This window comes from Alligator mississippiensis, chromosome 3, assembly GCF_030867095.1.
Source record: "Alligator mississippiensis isolate rAllMis1 chromosome 3, rAllMis1, whole genome shotgun sequence".
NCBI lineage: Eukaryota > Metazoa > Chordata > Crocodylia > Alligatoridae > Alligator > Alligator mississippiensis.
In genome coordinates this window covers 108544281-108557500 of record NC_081826.1, presented here as the reverse complement: position 1 = coordinate 108557500, position 13220 = coordinate 108544281, and the positions used below count along the sequence as shown (strand labels likewise).

At 38.9% G+C, this 13220-nt stretch overlaps 1 protein-coding gene across 1 annotated transcript in view; it reads right to left on the bottom strand.

Moving 5' to 3' along the window:
* Nucleotides 1–13220, bottom strand: part of ZNF407 (zinc finger protein 407) — a 476393-nt gene that overhangs the window by 262442 nt on the left and 200731 nt on the right. The window contains 1 exon segment of the mRNA XM_006276265.4: nucleotides 7522–7596. Within this exon segment, the coding sequence (XP_006276327.2) occupies nucleotides 7522–7596 (75 nt within the window).

Below are 13220 nucleotides of genomic sequence, written 5' to 3'. Positions count from 1 at the left end.
CATTTAGACAAAATGTTGATTTTTTCCCTCTCTGAACAAAACATTTGAAATGTAAACAAACACCCTGCACAGTATTTTCTTCCTTTACAGCAAGACAGACTGAAACAACGTAGGCAAACTCCATTCAGCTTAACAGAGTACAGGCCAAAAAAGCCTAATTATAACTATTCTAGATAATTATTTTGAGAAGGACTTATTTGCCAAATTTGGTGTATTTTGTTTAGTTAAGCGCTCCAAATGTGGTATTTTATATGAATCTTCATGTACATTTTGAATTTTTAATTGATGCTCACAAACTCAGTTCTCTCTCCTCCAGCCAACAGAAAGTCACTTCCAGCATGCATTTTCAAAGCCCAGGTACTAGTCAGCTATCTCCACCTCCAGTGGCTCCTCTTTCTCTTGCCCCTGGGAAGTGGTGGCAGCTGTGGGGATGTGTGCCATGAACCACATGCCCAGCTAGGTGGGAAGGGGAAGCTGCAGCTGGACGGCAGCTCCCCAGCATGTGGGACTCCACCTCCAGTTCTTGGCCACCTTCCACCCACTTAGGCATTGGCAGGTGGCTGCTCATGATGCTAGGTGGGTGGAGTGGGTAGAAGGCAACTGGGAGCTGGAGACCCATGCACTGGGCCAGGACCAGACAGCTGCAGCTCCCCCTGCCTCCCCACCACACCTGGCTAGTCATCTGATGCCTGGCTTGCAGCCACCACCACTTTCCTATGCTGCCTGCTGCCCCAAGCAGTACAGCAGGGGCAGGAGGAAGAGCTGTTGGGAGGTGGGGGGAGCTAGGCAATATCTGGGCAGCCATCAGGAAGCTGTGTGTGCTGGCCAAGGCAGTGCTGTTAGTGGGTGCACGGCCAGTGAAGGCAGGGCTTGGCTCCATGCAGAGTGCCGCTGGGGCAGCCACGGGCTGGATAAAATTAGTTTGCAGGCTGGATCCGGCCTGCAGGCTGTATTTTGGCCACCCCTGTAATATGAGGCGAGGCCAGTGATCAGCAGAAAGTGGTCAGCAGAAATCTTTCTACAGAAATCTTTGGAATTCACTGCTTCAGATTATTGAGATACTGTTGTTGGCTTTTTAAACAGGAATCTCCATGAGCATTAACATGGGCTATAATGCAACCTACCATAATTTGATTCCCCACTGCAATCAAACATTTGTGCTTAAGGATGGCATAATGTTATCAAGGGAAGCCATAAGGAACAACACTTTTTTTCATGCACAGTCCCCCAGTACAGTTAACTATGTGTGACATAAGGAGTACAACTCCCTCCGAGGTGTAAGGTATGATACTGTTTCACTATTGGTCACTGAGAAGACAGCATGCTGTCATGGAGAAGACAGCATGTTGGACTAGATGATCTGCTGATCAGATCTTAAATGACTATGTAGTCAAGTTATGAAATATAGAAAGTAGTGCATAAGGTTGCATCACATTGTTATTGCCAGATTTGATGACTCCAAAGGAGGAGGAGTGGTTCAGAGGATGAGTGATTGTTTCACTGAATTAGAAGACTAGGGCTGAAGTACTTCATTCAATTCTCCTTTTATATTCAAAATGGAAACACCCGGGTCATTGATATTTAATTATAAAATAGTGAGGAGTTAATTTTTCCAAGCATGCATGAAATCTCAGCTGGACTCCTCCCTTAACATTTAGTTTGTTTCACCAAAACCACATTCATCATTTTGAAAGCTTTTATCTCTTAGATCTTAATCATACCCTCCAATACATTGCAAATATTCTTGCATATTTTAAAATATCTGGTATTGAACATACATAATAGTAGCTCATTCTCCAAAATGTACAATGACTCAGGCAGCTAACGATGGCAGGACTGAGATTATCCTAAGTTAAAAACAGGAGCATCAATGCAAAACAAATAAACTCCCGAGTTTTGAAGTATATTACCTTGCACCATTACTGCAAAAATGTGTCAGGATATTTAGACTGCAAATAAGACAGTAATGAACATTTATTTATAGGATGTTTATTAAAAGGTGCTTGCATATTGAAAACATGATACAGTCTTTCAGTTCAACTGTAGATAATTTGAAACCCATAGATGTTGCTAGCCATACCAATTATGCCAAGGCATACAATTTTAAATATCCTGAGGGATACATTTCTTTTTGGGACTGGCAGATTCCTATGCATTTTATTAACAACCTACTGAGATCTTAATATCTAAGGCTAGCAGTGATGACAGTGATTGTAATAGCTCAACTGTAATGACATCTTTCTATTTTACAGATTGGGAATAGGGTCAGTAAACAGAACATATAGATATTTTCTAGACAAAATTCCCCCCCAGTAAATCAAACAGGAATACTGCAGTATTTCCTTAAACTTCAAAGCTCAAATAACTTAGCTGTCACAAATACTTCAGTGATTTGGGGTGAAGATTAACTTTTAATAACACCCCCCCCCACACATCCCTGTTACATATATTTCCATTGTATCCTAATATTTGGAATCTAAGAACAACCATACAAAATATACATCTTTTCAATGGTCCCTAGAAAAGATTCTTAGAAACACTGGCTCTAGTTATGTAACCATTTTGTATGCGAACCATTCCATGAAGCCAGTAAATTACTCGTAAGGAAACTCATTCTTTAAAATTCATAAGGTGATTTTATGATCACAAGAGCCAATATACATACAAGCATGTTATGTACTAACTGCTTCTCTCTCTCACAGAGTGGGAAAGAGAATGTGTGTGCGTGTGTGTGTGTGTATGTGTGCGTGCGCCCGCGCATGCATGCACATGTGTGCATGTGTGTTGGTGCACGTTTGCACATGCGCATGTACACATACATATTCAGGTAAGTGAAACAGACATTTTCAATGAAGTGCTACTAGGACAGAGATTATAGTATGATATTATTAGAAGTTGGGTTAAAAAACATTGTAACCCAACACCATCAGTGTTACTGGATCTTCCCCTTTCATTACACTACACTGGGTGCATCTATAAAAGACACTAACTGCGCAGTAGCCAAATAACACTGCACAGTAGCGTGCCAGGCAAAAACTACTACTTCACAGTAGTATTAGGCTACCCTGTAATAAGCGTCACTAAAAACCCATGTACTGGCACTACTGCGGGGTAGTACAAGCTACTGCACATTGATTTAATACTTGGTTAACCAAGGACTAAATTTAATGCGCTGTAGCTACACAACATTAATAAACGTGTAGACATACCCACTGTCTCCTAGATATAGTCAAAGTGTAGCTAAATATTTTTTCTTGTCAATAAGATATAGTTAGAGTCCAATGAAGACAGAACGCTGAACTACCAAATATGCAGTGGCCTTGAACTTAGTATATAGCATGTCAGTTTTGAGACACATTCAAGCTGACGATAAATCACTATCACAGTTCTACAACATGAAAAAAATATATATCTTAGAGGATTTTTTGTGCAAAAGTAAGTTCTATTTCTGATTTAGTTATTCTCTGATAATGTCCGTAACAAACTAGACAGTATTTCTGTTGAAATGCACAGGCATTATGGTATTAGACCCATCGTTTCTAACTTCTATTTTAACCATGTTAATTTTTTTTTCTATTAAGTAGATTGTATCTTCAAATACCATCCACATTAAAATACTTTAGTAACAATTGTATTATGGATTATGATTACTTCCCAAATTTGCATGAGCATATACTGTACAAAGCCTCCAAGGCATCTTCTTTTCGTGCATCCTATAGGAGAACAATACTTATGGAGAATGTGAAGCAGCAGAGATTAAGTTGCAATAGGTCAGAAATGCTTCAATAGTTTGTGAAAGCTTTTCTTTGACTCAGAGCTGTCACACTGTCATAAAAACACTTTGTTAAGAAGTTTGTAAAAAGACCACCAACTTCCTAGGGTGCACAATATTTTAGCATTTTTTTCAATTTACCCTTTTGAACTTATTTCAGTTTTCTGTTTTTGATGATAGCTATGCTGACAACTTTTTTTGGTCCATCAAACTCTGTAGTACAATTACATGAATTTACTTTTAATAAATTACCATCTTTGCATATATCAGTCAAACCACAAAGACTAAACACTTGCAAACAAAATGCATTATTAATTTAATTGTCACAGCCTATTTAGCTAACTTCTATTAGTCTTTGCTCTAATATGCAGAGCATCAGAGGGCAGAATCAAATTCAAAACATAAAGAATAAACTGATTATATTGTCCTAGAGAAATTAAAATGTAGCAAGCTTGCAAAATTATAGTCAAGGCATTAATGTTTTAAATAGGTAAGAAAACTATGTAATTTAATTTAGAGTACAGTTATGCACAAAGTGATGGTTCAACATGCTGATGAAGAATTTCTTTGGTTCCTAAAGCCATTAAAAGACATCAAGCTCCCCCTGAAAAGTACCAAAAAAGTCAAAAGAAAAAACGAGAAATGTTTTGGCATTTATTGTACTAGACTACAGTGCTTAAATCTTAGCCATCACCAGCAAGGGACTGCTACTGGGATATTATATTGCTGTTGTGGTCCTGCCACTACTACTCAATGTTGCTGTAGATTAAGAGGAAGTGCCAGATAAAAAAGGTATTGTGGACAAGAAATATTCAAAGACAGAATAAGGGACTGCCAAAGAAGAGAGGATAAGTCACTCAAAAATCACTTGTTTATGCTGGCCTGGGGGTTATAGCTGCAGCATAGTATGCTACCAGCTGGGACATAGGGGTTACTGTCCTGAGCTTGGTTCTTTGCTCTCAGGGCAGCAAGGGCTTGGAGTGCTGTGAAAGCAGCTCGCTAAGCCTGTGACGGGTGGGAACACATCACATCATTCTCTTACAACCCTGAACTGGCTGATGATTCAAAAAGCCTTTGAGGAATGCAGGAAGAGATTGGGGGGGGTAAAGGCAGCGAGGAACCAGAAGCATCTAGGAGGACTTCAGGAGAAAAAAAAGCAGACACTGGTTTAGATTATAGCAGCTATTTGCTTTAAGAATTCATTTGAGATGGTGATCACTAAAATATGCCTCTCAGGCTCAAACAGTATATTTGGGTATCTGTTATGTGGATACTCTATTGAACATATATTCATAAGGGTAAAGTAAGTTATTTCTATGGAGTATTTATGATGATTATATAGTAAGTGCACCTTAAAGAAGGATGTATTTGTAAAGAGTGATTTTGTTGAAACTATAAACCATGAGAACAAAGTACTTTTCACAATTATATCATAACACCCAAAAAAGACAATCAATATAAACATTAATTATAAACATTACATATATACATATATTCCTGAAACATACATGCATACATGTATGTGTATGTATATATGTATATGTGTATGTTCCTGAACATGCTGTTTATATTGATTGTTTATATATAAATGTACATGCAATGGTTTTATCCTCTGGTTTTTTAAAATTCCAGATAAAACAGGAAATCTGAACATTCTTGAAGTAATTGCACTGTAACTAATTTCTGCTTAACTAATTAGTGCAGGAAACTTTGTAAAAGGCTTAAATACCTGAAGGGACAAAACCATAAAATATGTATATTTTTATACATACAACACATGTGAATGCTAAAAAATAATCTGTTAATTTTGTACTCTACAGTAAGGTTACCTGAAAAGTAAAGTATGGTGAATTCATGGGGGGGGGGGGGAGACCTGATCCACTTTCATTTCTAAAGTTATTATGCAGGATTTGAACAAAAACTGAAATGTGAAATTTTGTACTGACCTAGGGATTTTATAGCTATCTTTTATTTTCCTCCTTTTAAAGAGGAAATCTTTCACCTGTATCTTAAAGGTTTGAATGCTTTTTGTTTTAAAATGCTCATGTTCAAAAGAACAAAGTACAAAAGTAATGCCTTAAGAAAGAGCTTGGCATAAGTTGTGCAACCCCGACAAACATTAACAACTTCAATATTCTAATAAGAAAATGAGGTTTCTTAGTGTTTTAGAAAAACAGACATGGGAGACTATGTACAGTAGAAATAAATCAAAATGGCAACTGCAAGGCCTGTGTTAAAGACGACACCATTCCTTAATTAAAGTATGTCACAGGATAAACTTCATAACAAAAATCAGATACCTAGGGTATTATAAAATGCAAAAATTTCCTGAATTTAGGCATCTCATCATTGACCAAGATTCTTCTATGATCCTTCCAAAATGTGTATCTACTCACAGAGTATATTTTTTTCTTACTGGCTTAAAAAATAAATACATTTGTATTACATAGCTGTAAATAATATTTAAAAAAATATATTCAAAAACTATTTAGAATTTATCATCCACTAAAACTTGGAATAACAACTAAAATATTGTTTGGTATGTTCACTGCTTAAGAAAGGTAACTATATGATTTCCTGCCTCTAAGTCGTGCCTTGTGTTGTGTCAAGGTAGATGGTAATTTCATGAAGAGGTTAAACAATGGATTTGTATAGGCTGGTTTGGATAGGGATAATCCTGCCTCAGGCAGGGGATTGGACCAGATGATCTATGCAGGTCCCTTCCAGCCGTACCTCTCTATGATTTCCCTATTCTTTTTATGATTTACCACCCTGGTGTCAAAACTAACTTTTTCATTTCACGCCATAAATAAATGAAATATCTAGAACACAAAAAGCCTCATAACTGAAATATTATATTGATGACAACTATTTGCATTCTGGATCCAAGCCGGTAAATATTAGAAGTTATTTAATTGGATGATTTCAGAGGTAAACTTCCTTGTTACTTAAAAAGCTACTAAGATGCACAAGTGGGATTAGCTATGATGCAAAACAGGTTTATAAATAAGTAGCAAATCCTTCATGCAATGACCCGGTAATGCAGTATAGTCCTGGCTACATTTTAAAAAATAAAGCACTGTATGACAGTTAAAACAGAGAAAATATATTTGTTTAAAAAAAATCAACTTCAATAGACCATCCAAAAAAAACACATGGACCAAATTCCTCTTCTCGCTTTTCAGCATTCTGAGGAAATCAAGGAGATCTGCAGTTTAGATCAACAGTCATCTTGTGGTTTTGACTTTAGGAAATGAAAAAACAGGTTTTTGGTTTACAATATGTAAAATATTTCTGAAATGTAAGAGCACTAAATCCAAAAGCAAAACCCAGTCTTGGATTGCCTGGGCCTAGCTCTAATATCATTATAAATGCAATTGGAACATCTCACCCAATCATAGCCAATGCCAGTTTAATAAGGCCATAAGGCAAAGCAGTTAAGTACGTCTGCTCTCACTGAAGTCAGTAAGACTTAACAACCTCTAAGGTTAAGCATTCGCTTAACTGCTTTACAGAATATGGGTCAGACAGCCCAAGTCTATATTCTTTATACATGCAGAAGTCCTTGTAATTTTCAGTGAGAAGTGTGGGTGGGCCAGGAATTCATGGTAAGTCCTTCTATAGGCATGTTGTGTGTTTGTGTCCATGTGCGTTAGTGCTACTACAATTCAAATTCAAGAAAATACATTTAAAAAATATTTTTGTATTTACCAACATATTTTATAAAATAGAAATAAAGTGTATTTTACCTTTCTTTTGGTGTACCAACGCCATGCTTGCCCAGTAAGTGAGTATTTAGGTGTTTCTTCATCACAAATGCCACCCTAAAAAAAAAAAGAGTTGAATTTTGATGGGCTTTTACCAAAACAAAATGGGTGTTTTTCTTTTCTTAAGCATGCACTTTCAGCACTTTTTATTACAACACAAATTCAACAAAGGAAACCTTAAGTTTAGATAACCTCCTTTGAATGTTATGGTGTATCATGTGATGACAGATATTGACTTACAGAAACTTCTGTTTTTTCTTAGACAGAAACAGATTAAAATAATCAGAAAAACAAATCAGCTATTTAAAACAATCTGTACCATCCTGAAAACTAAATTTTATTTTGTTGGGCTAATTACAGTTCAGTCTTCAATTATTTAATTTTAAAGAGCCTCATCCTACACACCTTTTTCACATGAGCAGTAACACTGACTTCAATAAAAATGCAGCATGAACAAGTACAATGGGATCATGCCCTTCTAATCAGTATTTGTGTCTGGTCAATCTTTAATGTATTAATTATTTAAAAAGCTTCACAGGCAAAATTAAGAACCCTTGTAGTGCTACAATATCTTTTTGTGAAGGGGTGGGGAGCGGGGGGGGGGAGGGGCCAGAACATGGAGCAGATGTTTGTGATTATACTGTAAACAGGAATTTGGTTCAAACTGGCACCAAGGCATCAATAACAACAACAACAAAATATATTACCTGGCATTATGCCTCCTACAAAACAAAAACCAGTTCATTTAATTTAATTTTGATGACATATGTAATGAAATAGATAGAAGCCTATCGAGTACCATTCCTCCACTGATAACACCGTAACATCAGTTTAATTATATCATGTAACTGCTTCAAACAATTTAGATATCAGACTCAAGCTTCAAACTAAAATGGTTCTCTTGATAAGCAAAAATTTTACTGCTGTAACTTTCAGTGTGAAAAGGGCTTGCAAACATTTTTGTTAATTATGTATTACAGCTGTCCTTCATAAAGTTAATTACTAATAGCTGAAAGGCAATAGAATCTATTTGCATATGTACATGAAAGGCATGACATATGCAAAAATATGATTTTAATTAGCATTCTATGATATGAAGGGCTACAAATCAAACTGGCATGTTATAAGATTTTTAACATTAAACGCTGAATTCATCTGGACATGTTTGCACTAATGGACAATGCAACGACTGTAAAAAACTGTAGCATTATGGCATATATGAGCCACAAAAGCCAAGAAAGAGTACTTTTCCTTTACAAATATGTTAATATATCTTCTCCATGTCTGATCTACTTTGGGCACTTTCATATTATTAGAGAGAATCTCTCTTCTGTGCAGCCTTCAGGGTGTAAGAATATAATTCTGTCTTTTTAAAATGATAGTGATTTCATTATTTTTATAAAAAGACATTAAAATACCTTCGATTCTCTTTTTTTTTTCCAAGTGGGATTAATAAGTGTGGCCCCACAATCTTTAGAACCTTGAATAATCTATCACCCTATCATCATTACTGTGAAAATATGATCAGAATCACTGTACATAAGAAAAATAATTGTAATGACAAAATTCTATGTTCTAATAATAGTACAAGGCATTCCAAATTTACTGATGTTGCTTTTGGGAAGAAAACAGAGACATTTCTACGCTGCTGTAAGTGTACTTAATACATTTTAAATGAATAATACTATGATAATACTCCATTCTCCCCTTTTCTGAAATAAAATATAATCTAAGAACAAAATATGAAGAGCTACAAAATAAGCAAAGTTTCAGAGGCACAGCTTATTATTTCAGTGGCAAAGAATACTGAATGCAAAAATCTCAATCAGTTATTCAGAATTTCCTAGGAAACTTTTTTCATAGAGTCAGGGTACATTAAACGGCCTTGCGGATAACAAAGTTATTCATTTACATATTTCTACAATGGACACAATAGGGAAACTGCTGAATGTGAGAAGCAAACAGGCAAGGAAGAAGAAAAGGCACTGTATGTAATACTGTATAATAACTGATCTCATGTTAACAGCTGAATGTCTGCAGTACCCTCAGGTATGAGTAACCATTTTGTTGCCTTTCCACAGCATAAAGAAAATGGTGCAACAAAGATTAAATCTGCTGCAACATAGTGTATAAAGGTTCAGGACCCACGTTCATGTAACTTGTAAATGTAATGAATTAAGGGGCTGATACTGAAGTACACTGAGTACTTCCTGAGAGAGTGAAGTACCTTAGTGGAAGCTAAGAGTACTCCGATAGTCTTTCAGGAAGTAGTCAGCATTTTGCAGAATCAGGCCTTACATGAGAAAGTTGCCATTTTCATAAGAAATGTAATATATGGCACAAAACACATTACAGTATATGGTAAACATAGACAGCACTTACTTTGGGAAAAGGATTATTTTTCTAGAACTCAGGCAAAGCCTCAACTTCTTAACTTGGATGCTAAATTTGATCATAACTCATTTAAAAAAGCAGGTATGTTTGCCTTTATTTACCAAATACTGGAGGGGATTTCGCAAGCGCGTGCATGCGTGCATGGTACAAGCTGTCTCAAACACCTGTAAATGAGGGATTAGCAAGCATTATGGTTGTAGCAAAATATTATTTTCACCCTGCCAGCAATTTGCCCCAATAGCCATTGTTTTTGAATATTTAGTCTTGAGAATGAGTGAAGATGGGATAAATAACATAACTTAGCTGTGTTCTTTTAAAAAATCATCTTCAGTAATCCTGACTGACATCAATGGGATCCATTCAAGTCTATCATTAAAAGATCCATCATTAAAAGAGGATTGTTGCTTTTACACTCCCCCACTGGGATCCTGCACAGACCCAGGGAAGGTGCAGCCAGGCCCAGGGTTAGCAAGGACCTAGTCTTCTGGTGGGACTAGACATGTTAAAATCAGCAGGTCCTGACGATCTCCACCCCAGAATGCTGAAGAAATTATCAGAGTTCATTGCGGGACCCCAGGCATGGCTTTACGAGCACTCATGGTTCTCTGGCAAGGTGCCAGAGGACTGGAAAAGGGCCAATGTAGTTTCCATTTTCAAAAAAGGGAGGAAGGAGGACCCAGGAAACTATAGGCCCATTAGTCTTACCTTGGTCCTGGGAAAACTCTTTGAGAAAATTATCCAGCTGCATATCTGCGAGGGACCAGCAGGGGAGACTATGCTTAGGCGCAACCAACATGGGTTCATTAGAGGCAGGTCCTGTCAGACCAACCTGGTGGCCTTCTACGACCAGGTTACAAAAGCCTTAGATGTAGGTGTTGCGCTGGACGTAGTCTTTCTGGACTTTTGGAAGGCCTTTGACACTGTCTCTCACTCCATTCTCATCAAAAAATTAGGTGACTGTGGTGTTGATGCCTACAGTCAGATGTGTCGCAAATTTACACCAAATATATCTTTTGTCATTCCCAGTACTTGAGATCCAGGTCAGGATAGAGAGCAGACAAGAGTCTGTTCTCTCATTCTCTCCTCAGGGCAGAAAGTACACGCTAATAGAGCATTTTGCTTGGGGAGATTTTAAGGTATTTTTGTTTCTGGTGGTTGGAATGGTTATTTTTTTAAATAAATCAACATGTTGCTAGTGGGCCTTGGATTTGAAGCAGAAGGCAGTGACGCTTGTGCTGATCATGATTTCCTATGGGAGTTCACTTCAGTTTTGGACTCACTCTGGTAGACGGGTCATATTCAACCTGAAGGGATGCGAGCAGTGGAGTCCCCCAGGACTCGGTTCTTGGGCCCGCACCGTTCAATTTCTTTATTAGCAACTTGGATGAGGGGGTGAAAAGCACCCTGTTTCAATTCACAGACGACACCAAGATTTGGGGTGAGGTGGGCACGCTGGAAGGAAGGGACAGGATACAGACAAACCTGGACAGGTTACAGGGGTGGGCAAATGAGAATAGGATGGGATTCAGTACTGACAAGTGCAGGGTGCTGCACTTGGGCAGTAAGAAACAGCAGCATACCTATAGGCTGGTGAACTCTCTTCTTGAAAGCACAGTGGCAGAAAGAGATCTTGGAGTCATTATCGATTCCAAGATGAACATGGGCTGCCAATGCAAGGATACGGTCAGTAGGGCTAACCGCACCTTGTTGTGCATCCATCCCCAGATGCATCACAAGCAGGGCCAAGGAGGTGATCCTCCCCCTCTATGCGACACTGGTCAGGCTGCAGTTAGAGTACTGTGTCCAGTTGTGGGCGCTGCACTTCAGGAGGGATGTGGACAGCATTGAGAGGGTCCAAAGGAGGGCCACTCACATGATCCGGGGACAGCAGGGCAGACTCTATGGAGGAAAGGCTATGGGACCTTAACCTGTCCAGCCTTCACAAGAGAAGGCTGAGAGGGGACCTGGTGGCCATCTATAAACTTACAAGGGGGGACCAGCGGGGAATGGGAGAGACCTTGTTCCCCCGAGCGCCTCCTGGAGTAATAAGAAATAATGGCCATAAGTTGTTAGAGAGTAGGTTCAGACTAGACATCAGAAGGCACTACTTCACAGTCAGGGCAGCTAGGATCTGGAACCAACTTCCAAGGGAAGTAGTGCTGGCTCCTACCCTGGGGGTCTTTAAGAGGAGGCTAGATGATTACTTAGCTGGGGTCATTTGAGCCCAGTTTTCTCTCCTGCCCAGGGCAGGGGGTCGGACTAGAAGATCTGCAAGGTCCCTTCCAACCCTATATCTATGAATCTATCTATCTATGAGAAAGTTTTGCCTCTTCCACAGATAAGTTTTAACCTCCTTATAGAGTGTTCCTCTGTTTACATGTTGAAGACCCTAGATCAAGTTCACATGGGGGTGCAGAGGAGGCAGTGTCACCTAGACTACTGTAATGTTGCACAGTAGGAGACAGGTTACCATTGGTACCCCACTGTGCAACGTTACTGAAGTTTACAATGTTGAGTGTATCATGACATCATCTATTTCTGAGGGGATGATCTGGTGAGCAATCTGACGATCGAGGGGAAGCTAGGTGACAATGACCATGAACTGATCACTTTCTCTGTCCAACGCAGGGCAGACAAATCCCTCAGTAAAACAGAAATCCTCAACTTTGGAAAGGCTGACTTCCACAAACTCAGGAGACTGGTCAGTCAGGCATTAACAGACCATGGCCCCCCCAGAAAGGGGAGTCCATGAGGAATGGTTATTCCTTAAGAACACAATCCTTGAATGCAAGGGAAGTCCATCCAGTCCCAAAGGAAATGCAGTCAGCAGGCAGGGAAGTTTTCTTGGCTAAACAGGGAACTTTTGGACCTCCTGAAACTTAAGAGAAGCCTACACCAGATGGAAAGCAGGAATCTTCACCAAGGAGGACTACTCAGCAGTTGCCCGCACCTGTAAAGAGCGGTCCAGAAAAGCCAAGGCAAAAAACGAACTCAGACTAGCCACCAGAATCAAGGATAAAAAAAGTCCTTCTTCAGATATGTGGGAAGCCAGAGAAAGATCAAAGGCATTGCTGGACCCCTGCGAGATCAAATGGAAGAGCTGATGTCTGACGCCCAAGGAAAAGCCAATCTCCAAATGAGTACTTTGCGTCAGTTTTCCACCTGCCCAAAAGGGTCATACTATCAGACAGGAAGTGGGAGACAGGCCCACAATTGACACAGATCAAGTAAGAAAACACCTCAAGAGGCTAGACATCCATAAGTCTGAGGGCCTGGATGGAATGCAC